General features: G+C 40.4%; 1 protein-coding gene across 12 annotated transcripts in view; it reads left to right on the top strand.

Moving 5' to 3' along the window:
* Positions 1 to 23,482, top strand: part of DERA (deoxyribose-phosphate aldolase) — a 358,282-nt gene that overhangs the window by 110,658 nt on the left and 224,142 nt on the right. For 9 of the 12 annotated variants that reach the window (XR_013830501.1, XR_013830503.1, XR_013830504.1 and 6 more), the window contains exons 8-10: positions 2,592 to 2,741; positions 3,047 to 3,186; positions 4,013 to 4,135. Coding sequence is in view for 1 of the 12 variants with exons in the window: in XM_079936975.1 (XP_079793101.1) it covers positions 2,592 to 2,741; positions 3,047 to 3,103 (207 nt within the window). In the remaining 11 variants the exon portion in view is untranslated. Of the gene's footprint in view, positions 1 to 2,591; positions 2,742 to 3,046; positions 3,593 to 4,012; positions 4,136 to 11,821; positions 11,960 to 23,482 lie in introns of those variants that run through there. The other 3 variants (XR_013830511.1, XR_013830502.1, XM_079936975.1) reach the window with 3 other exon arrangements.

Genomic DNA, 23,482 nt, shown 5'->3' with positions numbered 1-23,482 from the left:
AAAAGTTTTAAGTGTTCAGTGTTCTAGATCAGGGTAGTGAGGGAGGAACATTTTGCTGTCTTTCATTACTTTCTTTTTAATTGTATCCCTCCTTTCCTCAGCTAATAAGTAAAGTTCATCCTGGTTTTATTGAGAAACAGGTACAAGTCAATTCATATTCATCTTGATCACATTTGATTTCACATAGGACCTGTGTGTGTATCTGCAAATCAGGGGCATTTTTTTGGATTGTTGACAAGCTGCCCGGGCAGCCCTTAGACTGTGACGCTTCCACATCATTGATTTAAGGGTGTTTTAAAATGTGACAGGCCGCCTTCCAGACCATGATTAGTGTCACTCCTGAGAAGCAGAGGCTTGATATTTCAGAGCTGATTTCACTGCAGATTTATGTTTTCCATATTCTCTCCCTTAAAAAAAAAAAGGATAAACTTAACGCTAGAAACTGTCTTTCGAAACATTGCCAAATAGATTTGCTGACACAACTGAATTGTATAGAAAAATCTATATGCAGCACTGCCTAATTGACAGAAAATGCTCCTGTGATTAACGTGTATGCTAATATGAGCTAAAATTTATTCTTTTTTTTTTTGCCTCATCTCAATAAATAACCTGACTCTACCTATCTCCCCGTACTCCCCACACCTCCCTTCACTTTTTTTTAATTGTTCTTTTGAAGAAATATCATTTTATTTTATTTTATTATTTATTTAATTTTTGGCTGCGTTGGGTCCTCGTTGCTGCATGCAGGCTTTCTCTAGTTGCGGCGAGCGGGGGCTACTCTTCGCTGCGGTGCATGGGATTCTCATGGCGGTGGTTTCTCTTGTTGCAGAGCACAGGCTTCAGGCACGCAGGCTTCAGTAGTTGTGGCTCGCGGGCTCTAGAGCGCAGGCTCAGTAGTTGTGGCACACGGGCTTAGTTGCTCCGCAGCATGTGGGATCTTCCCGGATCAGGGATCAAACCCATGTCCCCTGCATTGGCAGGCGGCTTCTTAACCACTGCACCACCAGGGAAGTCCCTCCCCTCACTCTTACAGGGTCACTTGGGCTCCAGAGCGATAGGCAGATATGGTTCGAATCTCTGTACGGCTGTTGCTTAGCTGTGTGACGTGTGTCCGAGGCAGGGAAACCGGTTAGGAGGCTTCTCCCGATGTTCCAGTGAGGGCTGATGAGAGTCTAAACTAAAACAGTGGAAGGGAGAGTAGAGAGGAAAGTACGTGTGGAGATAGACGAGTTCAGAGGATGGGATCGGTGGGACTTGACTTGGTGGGTCACTGGATGTGATGTGAGGGACGTGGTGGAGTCCAGCTTATTAGGAGTTTCTGGGTTGGGTTTGCTGACCTAAAGCAAGTAGACCGCTAGCTATTTCTCCGCCAAAGCTGGGCTTATTTGAGATCAGCCACCATGGCGAGCCACATGCAAGTCCCTGCAGGGCAAGGAAAGAAGTGTGCTTTTAGAGAGGAAAAGGAAGACAGCGTATACTAAGCAAGGAGTCCGGGTCTTTTCATTGGCTGAGTCCTTTGCAGAAAAGGAGTCTTTCTTCTTCCTGTCAGGTTCTGTTATCCAGGAGTTAGAACCCCCGCTTCTGATCTCCCGACTCTATTTAATCAAGGCTTCTGTTTAATCATTTTTTACAGGTTGATAATGGGACCATTCATTTATCGTGTCCCTTCTCTGGCATTCTGTTAGCGATCGCCCCCTGCTGGTGCCACCTGTCAGAGCAGCCAAACTCTGAGTGGTCGAAGGCATGAGCTTTAGTTCTTGGGCTTTGGGTGTTTACTGTACCGGACAGTCAAGTTCTTGAGACAAGCATATCCAAATAAGCAGGTTTTACTGTATATAGGACACGTTTATCATTTTCGAATGGACCCAGGGACATCATTTGCAAACATCAGATATTGGCCGAATTGTGCCGTTTTGTGGTCACCTTCAGAGACTACTGAAGTGTAAAGGTCCCCTACACCGTCTTTTTCACCTGTGCTTTTTTAACTCTTTGGCTGCTCTACGTAACTTGGTCTACTTACAACTTAGAAAAAGAGTCCCTGCAGTTAAGTTGATTAAAGTAACTGTCACCTCTCCTTGCTGGTTGCTGCTAATTTGTTTAGTGTGGCCTCACTGAGTCTCTCCTCTGTTTTAAACCCACATATGTCTCTTTTGCAGCTCAGGATGGAGGGCTGGAAGGTGTACACTTCTTCTGGCCTCCTGGTAGAAACGGAGAATGCATGGGCTTTTGTGATATGTTTTGCTGTTTATTGACACCTCTCTTGTTTATCCCAGGTTCACAGCTATGGTCTAGATGGTTGAGGTTTATGACTTTCCAGTAAGTGAAATGTTAATGAGGGTCATTAACTCTCATTAGTGTCTCAGAGGCAGTGACATTCTTCCCATTAATCTTGGAAAAGTCGTTTTGTAGTGTAAATGGGCATGAGTCAGTGCTCTAAGGTCTTTTGCTGGGGGCTGAGGGGAGGCGGGGGGGACACGCGAAATAGGCTTTAGAAAAGAGAGGATGGAGACCCCGTATTAACACGGGACCAGTTTTTAAAGCAACCCAGTAACAATGCTAAGCATTGCTCTCTTTCCCACCTCCCCTTTTAGGTAGGCTTTAAGCCGGCAGGAGGCATCCGCAGCGCGAAGGACTCCCTTGCATGGCTCTCTCTCATAAAGGAGGAGCTAGGGGATGAGTGGCTGAAGCCAGAACTCTTTCGAATAGGTGCCAGCACTCTGCTCGCGGACATCGAGAGGCAGGTGAGGAGCAACCCATTGTCCTTGGAACAAACTGACAAGTATTTTTGAGAAAGAAATAAAAAGGCACTTATTGGGTTGAGAGAACTGGAGATGGAAACTCATCTGATGACCTCGTTGTACACAGCCTCTGCCTTCTCCCAAGCAAACCTCCACCTCAATAGGTTGGATGGAGATTCTGCTGAGTACATAAGGTGGGGTTTTATAATGAAATGTTAACTAAAATTGTTATGTAATACTGTAATTATTAATTGATATGTATAGTAATATAATAATTAATGACTAATTAAACTCTGCTTTCCCCACAGATTTACCATCACGTGACTGGAAGATATGCAGCTTATCATGACCTTCCCATGTCTTAAATCAGCGACGAATTCCAGAAAAGTCCTTTACTATTTTTCTGCGTGATTGCTAAAACTATTTCATTAAAAAAATGAGGGAATAGGTAACTGACTTTTTTCCCTTAAAATTTCCATTGAATTTAACTCAAAGAATGAAAGGGAAAAGCCAGGTACACACGTGGTGTGTACACACATGGTCCCTGTTTCAGGCATGTCTGAAATGGTCTTGATTACTAGAAGATCTCCACTGTTAATTTTGTGAAGGTGTTCTCTTAAGAACTCTGAGTAAATTGTTAATGATAGCTTTGACAACATTAAATTCTAAGGAAGCAAGAGGTTGACTTGCCCAAGAACCATGCTGTAGCAAAAGAAAATGCAGTACCCCTGAACCGCTCTCGTTTTCTCACTGACTTCAAGATTCACTTACTCGGCACTAATTTCCTGCCCTGAAAATCCGTCTTTAATTTTTGCAGCAGCTACGCCCTTCTACTAATTGTTTTGCTAATGAAATTTCTGTCATTGTTATGTGAAACTATGGATATCATTGAAGTTTTTAATTAAAAAAATTCCTGTAGTTGTTTATTTTTAAAAAACCTTTCAATTGTAGTAATACATATTGAAAAGTTAATCCATTAAACATATAAAGAGGTTTTATCAATGACTTTCTAGTAGAGTCCTTGGGTATTTATCTCAGATAAAGCACCTCAGTACATTACTAATAAATACAACTTATGTCTGTATTCTGAAACTTTCTCTGATAGAGTGAATAGGGAAGAAACAGCAGACACTAACAGCACTTAGTATGTGCTAAGCTCCTTATGTATATCAATTTATTTCACCCTTATTTAATCTCTGTTACAGTAAGATTAGTACAGTAACGTTTTTAATCCTCACAACAGTCAGTACTGATGTTATCATCCTTTTATACAGATGAGGGACTGAGGCACAGAGAGCTTAAGCAACTTGCCAAAGGTCACAGAGCTCAGAATTAGCAGAGTCAAGAATCAAGCCGAGGCAGGCAGTCTGGCTCCTGAGTCTGTGCAGTCGCCCCAGGTATGTAAAACTGTCCCCTGGCACCCAAAGACCCATAGACAGAGCCCCCGGTCAGCTATGGGGAATGGTCATCTGCTTTGTGGGCTACCGGTTCCTTTACTGTCTCTCTCAACTGCCCACCTCCACCTTTTTGGCTTGCTAGCACCTCTGCCACATTATAGAACTTAAGTTTTCTTAAATGGTGATTTTCACGGAGAGCATCTTTTTCTTCCTCCCTGAACAAGTCTCCAGCTACTCATAAATGGAAAACTCTGGACTGAGGAGTTGGTTTTGGTTTCATCTTCTCATCTGCTGAATTCTAGCCCAGCCTCTTCCTCTTTCTAGCTTTGTGACATTAGTCCAGTCTATTCACATCTCTGGACCTCAGTTTCTTTATCTGTAAAATAAAGGGGTTGATGCAGATGATATCAAGATTCACTCAGAGTTCAATTTTTCTTACCCTAAAGATAATGGTAACACATCCAAGAAAATGGTACATGGCTCTAAAGAGAAAACACTTTTGCAGCAATCTAAATTAGAATTTGCCTCTCAGTAGTCAATTAGGCACATCCCTCAGAGCACCTCTCTAACTGTGAGTGAAATGATTAAAAATAAGAGCAGAAAAGATATTCTGCTTTCCCCTCACACCCTAGCAGAAAGCGAACTTTTGACGCAGGCCTTTGGATGTGGTCAGCGGCTCTGAATGCCGTTTCCACCTTCATAACATGCTGGTCCACGTGCCCACCAGCACAATGGCCAGTCACCTTTGGAGAAGAAACTTTTCAGAAAAGTAATTACATTCCATCACCTTTGAAGCTATTCCAATTTCACAGGCGTTTCTGTTTTCCTCCCATTAAACCCAGCTGGTCATTTCAGTTGATCAAGTGAACAGGCATCATTATCTTCAGTTCTAATTTATATGAGGCGTCCACTGAAATTGACCTCTGCGGACAATTATAGATTCACATAGGAAATTAAGACCAGTGAGCCCCTCAAACCTATTAGAGGCTGATGAACATGGCCTGATCTAAAGGTAAGTAATCATATATTTGGGAGGACAGTTTATTCCAAGGACTATCAGACACTTCATCAGGAATGTCTGCCCCTTACTTGGGTCTTGAAATCAAATATAACACAGATGACTTTAACAGGAAGACAGTAGTAAATGTTGGTTGCCATGAAAACATAAGAGGGAGAGGTCATTTCTGAGGTGACCATGATTTACTACAAGCCGATTTGGATACTTCAGGACCCGGGGACCAGATGCCTTATACAATCAGCAGATGAGTCACCCTATGCTGTGTTTAAAGCTTCTAAGTTAATGAAAGCAACCCCCAGCCCTTCTCACAGAAATTACTGCAGTTGTTCAATAGGCATATTTAAGCCTTAAAGATGTGTTAAACAACCAATCATATAGTTTAGGGGTCTAAAGAGACTTTAGAGAATATCTAGTTCTACGTTTTCATGAGAAAAGAAACCCAAAGTGGGGCTGTCACTTATGCAAGGTCACACAGAAAGTCAGAGCCGAGCCCGGAACTTAGATCCCCCTCATGCCATGACATATTTCACAGGACAGAGCCAGGGCTTTGGAATTAAAAGTGTCTTACTTGTTCATACACTGTGCCATACCAGATATTATGTTTGTTGTCATGTGAATTTCAGACTTTCAAGACTCAACTTTTGTCTCTAGTCATCTTCTAAATGGTGTCTTGGAGAAGACCAACCATCTAAATCTAACCGATAGTGTGGTTAATTTAATCTGTTAGACTTTCACAATTTTGGGTGATCTCAAGAATTGACTGTTTTTTGTTTTTTTAAAGAGAGTTGAATGTTACTTTGTGAGTTATTATTTTTAAAATTTTATTTATTTTTTGGCTGCGTTGGGTCTTTGTTGCTGCGCGCGGGCTTTCTCTAGTTGCAGCGAGTGAGGGCTGTTCTTCGTTGCGGTGCGTGTGCTTCTCGTTGCGGTGGCTTCTCTTGTTGCGGAGCTCAGGCTCTAGGTGCGTGGGCTTCAGCAGTTGTAGCACGTGGGCTCAGTAGCCGTGGCTCACGGGCTCCAGAGTGCAGGCTCAGTAGTCGTGTCGCACGGGCTTAGTTGCTCCACGGCATGTGGGATCTTCCCAGACCAGGGCTCGAACCCGTGTCCCCTGCATTGGCAGGCGGATTCCTAACCACTGCGCCACCAGGGAAGTCCCTTTGCGGGTTATTTTTGTTTGTTTTGTTTTTAAGAAAAAAGAGGGAGCACTTATTTGAATTCTAGTTGGTCTACCAATGGAGAGAAAATGACTAGTGTAACCACAAAACAATTTTGTAATTACAGTATCTTTGCCTCATTCTGGATTGTTTCAGCACTAATGGGAAATATAGGCAAATTAGTTTGCATGAACTATAGCTTCTAAGGAGACCTGTGCAAAAACAGGAACTGTTACAATATCTCTGTGGAAGGGCAGCCTCACAGTGACACAATGGAGTCTCCGTCCTAATTGAGCAGAACAGTGGCTATGTCACACACATATGTCTTAAACCAAATCAGTTTCTTTGGAAAAGTCAACGTACACTTGTAGTACAGACAAAACCAACACGAATTTTTCTTCCATCAACTTGATCCTTTTTTGACACAACATAAATAGGACCAGGATGCAGAGTTAGAAGAAGAAAGAATTTGAATAGATCCTACTTTCAAAGGAAATGAAACGTTATGCCCATTTTGGCACTAGGAAAAAGGTGTGAGGTGAAATCCATTTCTCATTTGTTTTCCTGATCGTGCTCAAGAGTCTTGCTTCCCAAAGGAAAATATATATTTTATAACCACCACCAAATGATCCTTTCCAGAAATGACCGCAGGTAACATCTGGCTGATATATAAAATACATAGTAAAAATAATCATTTTTAATTAACTAAACCCTGCTCAGGAGAGAGAGAGGAATGTCCATCTGGTCAGTTCTTATTTAATGGGGCAAATGAGGATTAGAATGTTTAATCCAATATATATGAAATACTTAGTGACCTTACGATGAACTAAAACTTTCTTTAGGAAGAGGAACGGGGTGAAGAGGAGGAATCAGAATATGTAGAAAGGACAGACCTAAAATTTGATTTTTTATTTTAGGAAGTACATCTCATACTGTAAAACATAGGTAGAATATAAGAAACCTAGGTTTTTTGGCGTTAATTTCTATGGTTCCGTGATAGAAAATGTGTTTCAATTAAACTGAACAGTCAAATGAGGTTATGTTTTACTCTAGCTTGACAAGGATGATGAGTTTTTAAAAAGTCTTAAATAAAGGTAAAAGGGACTGAGGTTATTTAGCCTGAGGAGAAGATTGAAGGGTACTTGATGTCTAACATTCCCCGGGAAAAGAAACTTCCCTATGGGATCTTAGTAAGCAAGAGTCCTGTATCCCCTCAATGAAGAAGAAATGAGTTTATGCTACCTGTGAAGTTAAGCTAGTTCTAGGGAAGAACTCCTTTAATGCTCTGAAATGTGTAATTGAGAAGGTACATCTTGCTATTCCATCCTCAGAAGTAAGTTCTCCTTTGATTGGGGTGGTTTAGTTGTGCTGCCAAAGAAAGTGGTTCTCAAACTTCAGCGTAGAAAAGAAATACCAGGAGAGTTTATAACACAGAATTCTGGGCACCACCCCCAGAGCTTCCAATTCAGTAAAATTTTCATTTCCAAGAAATTCCCAGGTGATGTCGATGCTCTGATTCAGGAACCCCACTTTGAGAACCACTGTATGCAGCTCCTAGATTCCAAAGTAACTGTATCCGTTCAGTGGTAAAGTCCACCAGCAGCAGCCCTTCTTTATCATGAAACTCCAGGATAAATGTGTGTATTTGATCGCTTTTCGTAGCCAAGAACAAGAGAGGGAACAATGGAGGTAACATTATTCCTTAATCCTTTCACAGTAGACAGTGAACTTGATCACACCTCGGGCTTAAAAGCAAGCTTTGGAGATTAGCATTAAACTTTTTAGATGAGTTTAGAATCATCACCCATGAAATCTTCCAAAGGATTTCAGCAAGTCTGGATAGTAAGATTCAGCGGTATTTGATTTTACCTCTTAGGAATGCTTTAACTTTTGATGCTTCTCGTATAACTGCACTTAAAACCAAGACCTATTTTAACAGAGCCCATTCTTTAACTTATATTTAAAACAGATATAATGTTCTAGGAGAGGGACATATCACAGATACTTGGTATCTTAGTGTGAAGTTACTGTGTATACGTGATCTCTAGACTGGGAGCTAATGAAAACATTAGGTCCTTGGTCTTTTCAAGGTTAGTGGGTGTTTTAAATTATTTTGTTTTTGGGTTTTTCTTGTTTGTTTGTTTTGTTTTTCAAATGTGTGTTCTGCCAGTACTATACATAGTCGGGCATTGTTCTTAGTTGTAAATAACAGAGCTCCCTGCTACGTAGATTGAGCAGAAAGTAAGGCTTTTTTTTTTTAATTGTATTTATTTATTTTATTTATGTTATTTTTGGCTGCGTTGGGTCTTTGTTGCTGCGCTCGGGCTTTTCTCTAGTTGCGGCGAGCAGGGGCTACTCTTCGTTGCAGTGCGTGGGTTTCTCATTGCGGTGGCTTCTCTTGTTGCAGAGCATGGGCTCTAAGCACGTGGGCTTCAGTAGTTGTGGCTTGCGGGCTCTAGAGTGCAGGCTCAGTAGTTGTGGCACACGGGCTTAGTTGCTCCGCGGCATGTGGGATCTTCCCGGACCAGGGCTCGAACCCATGTTCCCTGCATTGGCAGGTGGATTCTTAACCACTGTGCCACCAGGGAAGCCCAGAAAGTAAGTATTTTTAAAGCATACTGAGTACCTTACAGAATATCTAGGAAGGCCAGATAGGCACAGAGACAGCCAGCTTGGAATAACACCCAAGATATTCTTTAGAACCACTCCAGTGGAAGCTCATTCCTACCACCTCTGGACACTTGAACCCAGAACCTCTGCCTTTGCCACCCCTGAAAGCTGAGACCCTCATTTATCCCAGTGGCCAAAGATGCTCTCTTGGTTGTCAAACTCTGGTGTGGTTGTGTCTGATGGTTGGAGCCTCAGTCACATGCCTGTTCTAGCTGTAAAGGAAACTGGGAAAGCAACTTTGGCCTTTCTGTGGAGAAGTGGCACATAGTATTCCAAAGATGCCGGATGGTCACTAGTCATGATAGTTGTCAACTACAGTATAACAAGTTGGTACTGGAGAGGTGGTTTGTGGTAGGGAAGGACTCATTCTCCTCAACTGTATTTTCACTTCCAGTCAGTCCCTAAAGCTAAACTCTGCAAAGTTGCCCCTTATCTGTTGGTCCCATACAACAGGTCTAAAGATGTCCTATGATGTCCTTTCTCACCAGCAATATATGACAGTGCCCCTCCCCCCAAATACTTAAACTTGTATTTCTTTAGACAGCTGTCTGTTGACTTCCTGACATGAGTAATGGTAAAATTAGTTTTTTCCACTTTCTCCCAAAGTCACCTGATGCTTGATGATTACATAATTTTTCATATCCTATTCTTTAGACTTTGAGATGTATTTACAGGTCTGTTTCATGATTTATCAGCTTCAATAATCTTTCAGTCCTCTGCTCTACCAGACAAGAAAATCATCACGTTGACATTACCACCCACCATCTGTCCTCTTCCCCTCCAGACTTCTGCTGTATTATTTCTACATCATTAACGTTTATAACATTTAAATTCTGTTCTGTGACCATAATCGCCAAAATTGTTTTAGTTTTAGTCCTACAGTTAAATGAGGTCAGTACTTAGGGCCAGTATTCCATTTATCTGGGCTCTTCAAAGTTTGGCTTGTAGTAGTTTCTTCAGGAAGGGTTTGGGGTATATTCCCTGAGTTTTGTGAGTTCAAAAATGTTCATTTTCATTACTCTTGGATGACTCTTTGTGCACAGTTCTTAAGTCACGTGCTTTACATCCCCGAGGACTTTGTACCACTGCTCCAATGTCTTCTGGCGTTAAACGTTGCTGTGGAAAGTAACATTCCGACTCAAACTTTTTGCCTCAGTGCACAACAGTTTTGTTTTGTTTTTTTTCCTTTCAATTCCAGTAACTTTACTAAAATGTGATTCAGTGTTGAATGTTTTGTGTCCGTTTTTCCTAGGGTTCAGCATGCCCTCTCAGTCTGTAGATTTGTGACATTTCTGGAAAGTTACTCTGAAGTATATCTTTAACTTTTTTCCTGTTTTGTTGTGTTTTTACGTATTCTTCAGGATACCAGTTATTGCATATGTTAAGACCTTTTTAATAGTCCTGTCTCACTATTATTTTTTTCTAATTCTTTTGGATTCCTTTTTTTCTACTTCTTTGAATTTTCTACTTCTTCTTTTTCCATTTCTGACATTCTTGTTTCTTTCCATGTTTTTAGCAGAATCTGGTTGCTGCCAGTGACATATTTGTTTCCTGGGCTCTGCCAAATCACATTTCACTTCCTGTCATCTTGCCACATCTTCCCTGAGCTCTTGTATATTTGATATGATCTCTTGCTTTATAGATATGGTAGCTTTATTTTGGTCTTTTTCTTTGTTTTTAAGTTTATGGCAATATGTTGGGCCCAAATTTTTATCTGCTGTATGGAAACATTTTTTCCTGGTGCATATCTGTCTTCCATTTTTTTTTTTTTTTTTTTTGCGGTACGCGGGGCTCTCACTGTTGTGGCCTCTCCCGTTGCCGAGCACAGGCTCCGGACGTGCAGGCTCAGCGGCCATGGCTCACAGGCCCAGCCGCTCCGCAGCATGTGGGATCTTCCCGGACCGGGGCATGAACCTGTGTCCCCTGCATCGGCAGGCGGACTCTCAACCACTGCGCCACCAGGGAAGTCCCTGTCTTCCATTTTATCTGGTTTTGTTCTCTTATTTTCTTGTAGTAGCTATGCAGAGATGCTCAGTTTTGAATGAGATGAGGTTTTTTTCTGGACCAGCTACTGGCAAGAGATTTGTGTGGGAGAGATGTCATGTCCAGGTTCTTCACAGACACATAAGTTCTTCATGACACAAGATGGTGTTTTTGAGTGAATTCTTTTGGCCTGAACTCTCCCTAGCCACCAGAGATCAATGACTTTCGGGCTACTCACATTGCATTCTTGTTCTCTGGCGCTGCCTCAACAACAGACTGCTTCCTGCAAATATGGGGATGCTGTATGATTTTTCTTTTAGCCCTATCTCCTCTGCTTTCTTTTTTTTTTTTTTTGCGGTACACGGGCCTCTCACTGTTGTGGCCTCTCCCGTTGCGGAGCACAGGCTCCGGACGCGCAGGCTCAGCGGCCATGGCTCACGGGCCCAGCCGCTTCGCAGCATGTGGGATCTTCCCGGATCGGGGCACAAACCCACGTCCCCTGCATTGGCAGGTGGACTCTCAACCACTGTGCCACCAGGGAAGCCCTCCTCTGCTTTCTTTATGCCAAACTGGGTCCAGGAAAACTCCTGCTGACAGTCTGTGCACCTACCCCTGTTGATCCATAGAAGTTATGGATGGATATGCCACCTTCTTTGATCTGCTGCCTTTGTCTGAGGCCAAGGATTTGAAATTTGTATATGACTATTACATTTGAAGAGGAAGAGTTGTTAATTGTGTTTGGGATGAATACAAATTCTGGTTCACTTTGAAATCTGAACTCTAAAACTGAAAGTGCTAAGAAATGGGAGTTGAAGTTGTAGCACCTGAGGCATCTAGTATTATTCACTATCTCACCCTTAGATAAAACATCTTCCCCATGAGAAGATGGAGGAGAATAATAAATCTGAACTTGGAAAGTGCCTGGCATGTAGAAGCCATTCAAAGAGTTCTAGTTCTCTGTTACCATGATGACACTACAAAAAAAGGTGGAAGATCACAGGTGTGAAAATATACTATTTTGGTAAATACAAATCTGATGTTTTTGAGTATAAACATGCCCCTTCTGCTCCAGTTCCTCCTGCTGGGATCCTTGAAAACCATCACTAAGCAACATCAGAAGATTCAAAATCAGAAGCCATGTCTCACTCTTACGACCTACTGTAATGGCTGGTTTCTATCATTCTTATAATAAAATTTTTCCTTGTGTGTTTTTTATTTTTCCTTTTATGGCAGGCAGGTTTTGCGGGGAGGGAGAAGTAAGGGGTGGGGAGGGGTCTAGGCTAAGTACAGTTGGTCCTCTGTGTCCAGGGGTTCTGCCTCCCTGGATTCAACGAACTGTGGGTCAAAAATGTTAGGAAAAAAAGTACCAGAAAGTTCCAAAAAGCAAAACTTGAATTTGCCATGCACTGGCAACTACAGGCATACCTTGTTTTATTACACTTCACTTTATTGTGCTTCAAAGATACTGTGTTTTTTTACAAATTGAAGGTTTGTGGCAACCCTGTATCAAGAGAGTCTATCGGCACCATTTTTCCAACAACCTTTGCTCACTTTGGGTCTCTGTGTCACATTTTGGTAATCCTTGCAATATTTCAAACCCTCCACCAGAGAAAGATTAAGATTCGCTGAAGGCTCAGATGATGGTTAGCCTTGTTTGGCAATAAAATATTTTTAAATTAAGGCATGTACGTTGTATTTTTATTTATTTATTTATTTATTTATAAACATCTTTATTGGAGTACAGTTGCTTTACAGTGGTGTGTTAGTTTCTGCTTTATAACAAAGTGAATCAGCTATACATATACCTATATCCCCATATTAGACTTAATGCTATCACTGCACACTTAATAAACGGTGTGGTGTAAATATAACTTCCATGCAGTGGGTAACCAAACATGTTTGTGATCCACTTTACTGCAGTGTTTGCTTTGTTGTGGTGGTCTGGAACTGAACCCACGGTACCTGAGGTATACCTGTATTTACATAGCATTTACATCGTATTCAGTATTATAAGTAGTCTAGGGCTGATTTACAGTATACGGGAGGGTGTGTGTAGGTTACATGCAAACACGACACCATTTTACATAAGGGGCTTGAGTATCCTCGGATCTTGGTATTCTGCGGGGGTCTGGGAACCAATCCTCTGTAGATCCGGAGGGACAAAGCAGAACTGGCAGGTCTCTTACCTGGAGTTTTGCAAATCTGGGACTTGAGAGTGGAGAGAAACCTGAGCGAAGAGGCTCTAACTGTGTGTCACCAACACACAAGCCTGGGGTGGGTATAGGGAGCCAGATTTTAAAGTAAGAGGTCACGGAATAAGAAATTGGGGGTGTGCGGCAAACAGGTCAAGCAGGGATGGTCTAGGACAGAAGTGTGGCTAGCCTGTGGATTCTCCCTTCCTCATGGTGACCCATGGCCTGGAACTTGTAAAGTGACAGGGACAGAGCAGACTGTCTTGAATTCAGTCTATTTGTCCGCATTGCCTTTCTGCCCACCCTGAGTGGGAACCCTCAGGGGTAACACGGTTGCAGCCGGCTTTAAACCCCATACAATACCCAGCAAAGTACCTTACAGAGAGTAGGTGCTCCAGATTTATTTGTTAAATTAATTTAAAAGATAGTTATCACTTTGGATAAGTACAGGGAGGGTATGATTATAAAATAAGCCTGATCCACAAGATAAGTTAAAAAAAGTCAGTACCATTAGGTAGACAAAAGAACAGCTTGGCTAGTGATTGGAATTCCAAAGTAAATGCATGATACATACTTTTAGGGGAGTTTTTCATAGAAGGTCCACACCTTGAGTTTAATGCATTTTCATTTTTTGTATCAGTGATCCATTTTACCAGTGGTTTCTGTAATTTCAGACTTAAAACTGTCTGGATGAGTTGCAAATGTATGAAAAATGGTTTGGGAAAGCAATTTTTATGCAAAGTTGTTTGTTTTGATGGGTTAAAAAAGCACGTATCTTTTTAAAGCAATGTTTATTTCATGTTTTGAGTGGCAGCAAAAATAATTGCATGTTTGAAATCTTTGAAATATGTTTTAATGCTTTTAAAATGACTTAAGAGCAAACGTGCCAGGTTTACCCACTGCTTTAGCCATTCCATGGTTGAAAGTTAGCTTCACTTTCCATGTTTTATGGAACTATTTAATATGCTCTTCGATTATGTCTTTTAAACTGCAGTCAGTGTCTGTACCTGGTGGACTGATTAGAACATTTGATACACCTACAGCAAGATTTTGTGAAGAAGAGATAGTACAGTTTTGTAGATGCTTGATTCTATTCTAAAAAAAATGAATATGTGTATTTTTAATATAATATAAAAGAATTATGCAAACATGGTCTTATAATAGGATTTTATTGGTAGATTCAGTATGTATATGCCTGGTATATATGCTGAGAATTCATTTTCAAAAAAGACTAACTGCCTTTCTAATTTAAAACCTTTTCATTTTAATGAGACAGGCATTTAGAAGGATTCAGATAAATCTATAAAATTAAGACCCAAGATCACTCTCCAGCATTTCCCGAGTGCCTAATAAATGTATATTTTAAATTACTGGGAATTCATGGAATTGTAGAATTCTTTGAACACATATTCGCTGGTACGGACTAGTAATTGACAGTTGATTATACACTTAGTATGTGGTAGGCACTATTCTAAAGTGCTTTACATGTATTAACTCCTTGATCCTCACAATATGCCTATGAGATAGGTGTGATTATATTCATCATTGTATAGATGAGTTAGCTGATGGAGGCATAGAGAAATGAAGTGATTTGTTTTAAGGGCGCACACAGAGCTGGAATGGGAGGCCAGTTACTCTTGGCTCCAGCATCCGTACTTTTTTTTTTCACGTCTTTATTGGAGTATAATTGCTTTACAATGGTGTGTTAGTTTCTGCTTTGTACTTTTAACTACAGTGACAGAGTATGTGCCAGGCACTTTGGTAAAATGCTAACTTTGTGCCATGCTTCCAAGGAAAGGAAACTCACTAGAATTATAGAATTTCAGGGGATAAAAACAGACCCCCAAAGGTCATTTAATCTAACCATCCAGCCAATGATAGTGCTCTCAAGCAGTCTGCAAGCTGCCATGGGGTCGGGGAGGAATAGCAAGGCAGTAGAGTCTCTATAATGAGCTGTTCAGGGACAGAAACAGTGCCCTCCTTATAGGTTAAACATGTTATATCAGGCTTTTATTATATTTACTGCTGGGTCTTAGATCTGGGATGTGGCCCATGTTGTTTCTGAATCCTTATATAATGAGCTGTGTTACTGCAGGTTTCTACCATTATAGCTGTAAATTCAAAACCCACAAACACACAAAGGCATCCATCCAAGTATAAAATTACTAGGGAAATGGGAAGGACAAAAAATGAATTGTTAGGTTTGGGGGATAATTACTGGTGGCACTGGTGTGGCTCGATCTTGATAGTAAATGAGAGTAGTTTGGAAAGATTTCAGGGGCATCGTGAAAGTCAAGTACAGATTTGCAAGGGTCAAATGATGTAGACAGATTTCAGATGCTGTGATGACATGCCTAAATTATTCCATAGAAAAAGGATGCCTGTGTGTTTTGTGCTTCCAAATTTGTCGACAGAATGAACGTAGGGGATAAAAATCCGAGAGCTATATTGGAGCTGCTGTTGTAGATACTGTTTCCCTAAGTTTTTGAAAGCAGAAGTAGTACCTTATTTGTATCCTTTGTCCCTTGCCTGTTACGGTCTTACTATCACTTGTTGAATTTATATGTACAAAATGTTATGTAAGCAGAGGGGAGACTATGTCAGGAAGTTACATAAAGCTTCATACAATAAGTAATGTTTGAGTATGACTAGGGATTTTATAGGTAGAGAATGTTTTTGTGGTGTGTGTGTGTGTGTGTGTGTGTGTGTGTGTGTGTGTGTGTAGGTGGGGTGGGAGATACTCTTCATCCCCATTCCTGTTTTCTTTTGTATAAAAGTAAGCCGCTAGCCTACCACTTGTGGTTTCTCGTCTGAGTCATCCCTCTTCAGCAAACATGGAGTGATTTACCTGATTGTTGGTTATTGGATAAGGAACTGGGGATTTGACTGTGGCTCCAGTCATTCCTCGTCTCCTCTTGGGAGTGAGCCCTTTCTCCATTCTCAGCATATAATAATGGAGCAGGGGGCTGTATATGGGAAGAGCTGCTGTTGTCTAGCACCGTGTGTCTCTGGCTGGTGGGTCTGTAAAGTTCTGGGGGTGGAATATGGGAAAGCCCACTGTCGCCATCTAGTAAATTACACTCTTCAAAATCAGCTGCATTGGTAATAAAGGTGGTAACTTGGTTCTCTCTGTTTGCTTTTTTGTTTTGTCTCTCAGTTTATTCAGAACTTGGATAAGGTTATAATTTATTGAGCTCCCTCAAATCCCAAAATAGCCACCAGAGACAGGCACTCTTGGAAGAGAATAATACATGTGAAAGCATATAGAACTGAAAATGCATAATGTCAGAATTCTGTCTGGCTGCAGGAATGAGCACAACAGAGGATAATTGAGGAAGGGTTAAGGTTGAATGAAGAAAGGACTCTCATGGCACGCTAAAGAGTTAGCCTTTATCCTTTGCATTTTATGGTTCTCAAAGTATGGTCTGGAGACCGCTAAGGTCTCTAAGAACATTTCAGGGGGGGCCCAAAACTACATTCATAATAACACTAAGACATTGTTTACTTTTTTCACTCTCATTTTCTCATGAGTGTACAGGGGAATTTTCCAGAGGCTACAGGATGTGCAATATTGCAACAAATTGAATAGTTATGAGACTAAAGTTGATATGAGTCTCAAAGTAGATATGAGACTTCCGCTTCTACTATAATAGAACATCTTCTTTTCAGCCAGTAATTAAAGAGATTTGCAAAAATGTAAAGCAATGCCACGTATCTCACTAGCGTTTTTTAAAAAATACTTTCATTAAAATGTTATGTTAACATATGATGGATTTATCATTTTTAATGAATTAAATAAAAAATTAAAATTTTTGTTTATATTAACTTACAATAATATATCAATTTATAATGCAGCAAATATTAATAAACATAATTCACACAAACAAAAGCTGTATGGGGCCCTCAATAATTTTTAAGACCAAGTTTGAGAATGTGTCCTATGCATGAAAGAGAACCTTTGGAGGTTTTAAAGTAGGGGATCAACATGATCTGGTTCATATCAGATATTTAATTCTTCAAAAGTTACAAAGAATGGCCATGCCCAGTGTCGGTAAAGATGTAGGAAATGAGTGTTCCACTGGTAGGAATATGAATTAGTATGGCCTTTAAATAGGGTGTTTGGGCACTATGTACCAAAAGACTGTAAATGAGCATACTTTTTGGCTTAGGAATCCCACTTTCAGCAATTTATCCTTAAGGAAATAACTGAACAAATATTAAAGATATAAATACTATGTTTTAATATTTGTTGTAGTATTGTTTACAATACTTTGAAAAAAATAGAAAATGACCTAAATGCTCATGTTTTAGGTTCTACAAGTTTTAGAAATCACTCCACGTCCGGGGCCACACTGAGCCTTGATTATTTTAATTATAATGAGATCGAGAGTTCAGCATTTCAAGAGTTAGAGGCTGATGAAAGGATCTCATGTACCCTTTGTTCTCCATCAGAGTCAGCACCCAAATAATATCCCACACTTACTTGCACTGTGTTCAGCCGTCTCCCTCAAGGTGAGAGATTTAAAAGTCCAAAGGGTCCAGACACCCAGAGCGGACATTGTTCCCCCAGAGGCTGAGAGAGCATAGCAGTGAATGAGAATCGTCCATGGCCACACAGCTGTACATTTGCAGATTTGACTGGGCTACCTTTCCTGTGATTAAATAAAATTCTACAATAAAATTCTTTTACATCTTCCTGTTGACATATTAAGGATATAAAAATGTGAGTTTCTCATAAAACTTCGTATATATATGTTTAAAAAAGAAACATAGTTCATAAAGTACACAGGTTCTAATCAAAGGATTCACAGCAGTGACTCATTTTCCAACAGTGCAAACCTACAGATTTCTTAGTGTAAGAGCATAGTGATCCTTGACAATATTAGATTTTTTCCCAAAAGAAGAAAAGAAAGCTCGCATGTTTGGCACCAGAATTTTCAAGCCCATTTAGTATTTCCCCAAGAATCTCCAACAATAATCCAACAATAAGGAATTCATAAAATTACGGTACATAAATATAATGGGCTACTAGTAACCTCAAGAATGAAGAAAGATGTAATTTTTATCTTTGTGCCTCTATAAGTAAGATTTTTTTCCCTTTGGTTTCTTTCAGGATTTTTTATCTTTGATTTCCCGTAGTTTGGAAATGATATGCCTAGATGTAGTCTTTCTAGCGTTTATCCTGTTTGGTGTTTTCAGAGCTTCCTGGATCTGTGGTTTGGTGCCTGATAATAATTTGAGGAAATTCTCAGTCATTGTTTAAAATATTTCTTCTGTTTCTTTCTTCTCTGGCATTTCCATTATGAATATGGTACACCTTTACAGTTGTCCCACAGTCCTTGGATATTTTATTCTGTTTTATTCAGACTTTGTTTTCTTTGCTTTTTGGTTTTCAAGGGTAGTATTGATACGTCGTTTAACTCACAGGTTCCTTATTCATTCACGTCCAGTCTATTAATAAGTCCATCAAAGACATTATTTCTGTTAGTGTTCCTTTGTATCTAGCACTTCATTTTGGTTCCTTCTTAGGATTTCCGTCTCTCTGCTTACATCGCCTATCTGTTGTTGCATGCTCTCTACTTTATCCGCAGTGCCTTACCATATTAATCACAGCTGTTTTAAATTCCCCATCTGATAATTCCAACATCCCTGCCATGTCTGGTTCTGATGTTTGCTCTGTCTCTTCAAATTGTGTTTTCTGCATTTTGGTATGCCTTGTCATTTTTTCTTGATAGCTAGACGTGCTGTACCAGGTAAAGGGAACTGTGGTAAACAGACCTTTAGTTGTGTGGTGAAGTGTGGGTAGGGGAAGTGTTCTGTAGTCCTGTGGATGGGTCTCAGTCTTTTAGTGAGCCTGTGCCTCTGGACTGTGAACTTCACAAGTGTTTCTCAGGTTTTATTCCCCTCCACCCCACCTTAGGTGGCATAGGGTGGCTAGGGTGGGCTGGAGTTGGATATTTCCCTTCCCCAGGTCAGTTAGGCTCTGATGATACCTGAGTAAGTTAGACTTTCGTTAACCAGTTTCCCTTGAAGGCAGGTCTTGTTAAAAACAAGGTGTTCTAAGGCTTCCCTGGTGGCGCAGTGGTTGAGAGTATGCCTGCTGACGTAGGGAACACGGGTTCGTGCCCCGGTCCGGGAAGATCCCACATGCCGCAGAGCAGCTGGGCCCATGAGCCATGGCCGCTGAGCCTGCGCGTCTGGAGCCTGTGCTCCGCAACCGGAGAGGCCACAACAGTGAGAGGCCCGCATACCGCAAAAAAAGGAAAAAAAAAGAATGAATGCATTAAAATTTATGATTCAAATTTCCATTAATAGACTGTAAAACAAATGAAGAAATCCATATAAGTCTATAGTCTGTTTAACTGTTTTGTACCAATGTTAAGTCTCTTTAACTGTTTTGTTGCAGTGTTAATTTCTTGGTTTTGGTAATGTACTACAGATAAAGTAAGATGTTATCAATGCAGGAAACTTGATGAAGGGTTCACAGGAACTCTGTACTATATTTTACAACTTCTTGAGTATCTATAACTATTTAAAAATAAAGTTCTTTTAAGTAAACGAAACTAGCAAAAACATTTACAACACAAGAAGGAAAAAAGAATCAAAGCTTTGATATATAAAAAGCTTACCAAGCAATAAACAATACATCCTAGCAGAAAAGTAGGCAAAAGGCATAAATAGGTATTTTGCAAATCATGGGTGGCTAAATTTATGAAAAGTTGTTCAAACTCACTCAGCCAAGAAACAGCAAACAGAAGACATATCGCTTTCTATTAATCAGCCTGTTAATGATTAACAATGAACATAATAATACCAAACACTGCCAAGCATGTAGGTAATTGGGCACTCCATCTACTGCTCGTAGAAGGGTGAGTTGGCACAATTTCATAGGAAGCCAATGTGATAACACACAAAGTCACAAAGAGTTGCAATTTCATATACAGGAGTTTATTTTTAGGAAAATAGGATATACACAAATATCTATAAAAATGTTCATCAAGCACTATTTATAATAAAAATCTTAAGGAACAATAATAGGAAAATGATTAGATAACTATAGCAGAATATCATCATTGTAGGAGAATATTAAATGGCATGGGGAAATGATGCCAAGTATAAAAAATCCAATTAAAAAACAATATGAAAGGATATGTACAGTATGATGCCAATTATACTTCCAAAGTTTATACGTAATGAAAAAAACATGGAAATGACAAAATAGCCATAATTGGATATCCTGGGGCAGTGGGATCCTGTATGATTTATTTTCTTCTTTGTGATTGTATTAGGTTTTCATCTTTTAATGTTGGTCATGTAGTACTTTTATAAGCAAAGCAATAAATAAAACAGATCATAATAAAATCTGTTAACCAGATTTATTAAACTCCCATTATTCTAGGTCATACAGGAACAATACTCTTTTATACTTTTAAAGCTTATAATCTAAAGGATAAGCTAATATAAGATGGCAGGAACACCTAAACACATATATAATCTAGTAGAGTTATTATAGGAGAGCTAAGAGGAAGTTTGTGTAAAGAAAAGAATGTGAACTTGGCAGTCAGTCAGATCTGGCCTTAAATCCTACCTTTAAAGGTTAAAAAAAAATATTTGGCTGCGTCAGGTGTTAGTTGCAGTATGCAGGATCTTTTAGTTGCAGCATACGGGATCTTTTTCGTTGCGGCATGTGGGATCTAGTTCCCTGACCAGGGATCGAACTTGGGCCCCTGGCATTGGGAGCATGGAATCTTAACCACTGGGCCACCATGGAAGTCCCCTACCTTTAAAGATTAAAAAGAAGTTGAGTTTTCTCATCTAAGAATGGGGGTAATAATACTTACATCATCTGACCTGTGATGAGAATTAAATGAAATAAGATACAGAAGTGCCTGGTATACAGAATATGTTCAATAATTGTTAGTTTCCTTTCCTAAAGAGAGTTTTGGCAATAAAAGAAACATATCTTGAAAAGTTTGGAAAGAGAAAAATAAAAACGCAGTGAAGAGGTAAGAGGTCATAAGTTATCCAGACTGGAGTCAGATAGGGTGGGATGGATGTCTTGGGAGGGAGAAAGAAGGAAACTAACAAAGACTGCAATGAAATGGCAGAGAGCTGCCCCCTGAGCTCACTAGAGCTTCTCTGGTTAGGAGGGGAGGGAGGGGGATTACAGTAGAAAAGGAAAAGGGAAACTTGCTGAAATATTTATTGCTGTTCCACTGGAATTAAGCTTCTTGAGAGCAGGTACCTATCTGTCTGGTTCACTCTTTATTTTTTCTTCCAGTTTTATTGAGATATAATTGACATACAGCACTAAGTGTGAGGTGTGCAGCCTAATGATTTGACTTACCTACATCATGAAATGATTACCACAGTAAATTTAGTGAACATCCGTAATCTCATATAGATACAAAATTAAAGAAATAGGGAAAAAATTTTTTTCTTGTGATGGGAGCTCAGGATTTTCTATCTTGACAACTTTCATATATAACATACAACAGTGTTAATTATATTTATTATGTACGTTACATCCCTAGCAGTTATTTATCTTATAGCTGGAAGTTTGTACCTTTTGACCTCCTTCATTCAGTTCCCCCTCATCCTGCCACCCACCTTTGGTAACCACAAATATGATCTCTTTTTCTGTGAGTTTGTTTGTTTTTGAAGAATAATTGACCTACAACACTGTGTCAGTTCCTGTTACACAACGTAGTGATGCGATATTTCTATACATTTCAAAATGATCACCACAGTAAGTCTAGTTACCATATGTCATCATACAAAGATATGACATAGTCGTGACTATATTCCCCACAATGTACGTATCTATCTATCTATCTGATTATTTTAAGTTACTGATTTCTTAAGTTCAAACGATTTTAATAACCCTGCATTTTTAGTCCTTCCCCACCAACTTTACTGTTTTGACGTCATATTTTAAATCTTTCTTTTCTGTGTATCTCTCAGCTACTCATTCTGGATACAGATGATTTTTTTACTCTTTTAACCCTCCTATTAGCTTTATACATGGCTGATTTATTACCTTTACTAGAATATATTTGCCTTCACCAATGCGATTTCTCCTTTCATAATTTTCATGTTTATAGGTGTGGCCTTTTTTTTGCTGCTTAGACAAGTCCCTTTAACATTTCTTGTAAAGCTGGTTTGGTGATGCTGAACTCTTTTAGCTTTTCCTTGTCTATAAAACTTTTGATCTCTCTATCAAATCTGAATGAAAACCTTGCAGGGTTTTCTAGGTCTTTCCCTTTCATCACTTTAAATATATCATGACACTCCCTTCTGGCCTGAGGATGTTCTGTTGAGAAGTCAGCAGATAGCCTTATGGGAATTCCCTTGTATGTAACTTGTTTCTTTTCCCTTGCTGCTTTTGATATTCTCTCTTTATCCTTCATTTCTGCCACTTTAATGACACCGTGTCTTGGTTTGTTTCTCTTTGGGTTGATCCTGTTTAGGACTCTCTGTGCTTTCTGGACCTGGATGTCTGTTTCCTTTCCTAGGTTTGGGAAGTTTTCAGCGATTATGCCTTCGAATATGTTCTCTGCCCCCTTTCTCTCTCTCTTCTCCTTCTGGGACTCCTTTAATGCAAATGTTAGTATGGTGGATGTTGTCTCAGAGGTCTCAAACTCTCCTCATTTCTTTTTATTCTTTTTTTCTTTTTTTCTGTTCAGTGATTTGCACAGCTCATTGACCTGTTCCTCTGTATCATCTCATCTACTGTTAATTCCTTCTTGTGTATTTTTCATTTCAGTTATTGTATTCTTCATTGCTGTTTTTATTTCTGTGTACCTGGTAGCTTGGTTACATTTACTGACCTTGGAGAAGCAGCCTTTTGGAGGAGATGTCCTTTATGTCCCAGCAGCACAGTCCCCTCTGGTCACCAGAGCTGTATGCTCTAGGGGTGCCCGTTATTTGGGTTGTGTGGGTCCTTCTGTATGACAGCCTGACTACTGTGGGCAGCCTGGTAGGTGTAGCAGGCCCCCCGGTTCGGTTGGCTGCCAGGCGCTGCCTTGTGCAGAGGCTGCCAGCCTGTCCGACACGGGTGGACAGGGTTGGGTCATGAGGCTACTGGCTGTGGGATCCGGCGCGTCCCAAAGCTGGTATCAGCCTGCTGGAGAGTGCGGCCGGATCCCAGTGTGACCGGCTGAGGGGTCGTGCTGTCCTGTAGCTGGTGCCGGCCTGCTGGCGTGTGTTCTGGGTCCCGCTGTGGCAGGCTGCAGGGCTGTGGTGGTCCTGGAGCTGGTGCCCACCCACTGATGGGTGAGGCCAGATTCTTGGGCTTGTGCTGGCTCACTGGTACGTCCTGGGGTCTCTG

The sequence above is a fragment of the Stenella coeruleoalba genome (assembly GCF_951394435.1).
Source record: "Stenella coeruleoalba genome assembly, chromosome: 11".
Lineage (NCBI taxonomy): Eukaryota > Metazoa > Chordata > Mammalia > Artiodactyla > Delphinidae > Stenella > Stenella coeruleoalba.
The sequence above is the reverse complement of the archived record's forward strand: the minus strand, read 5'-3'. Positions and strand labels throughout refer to the sequence as shown.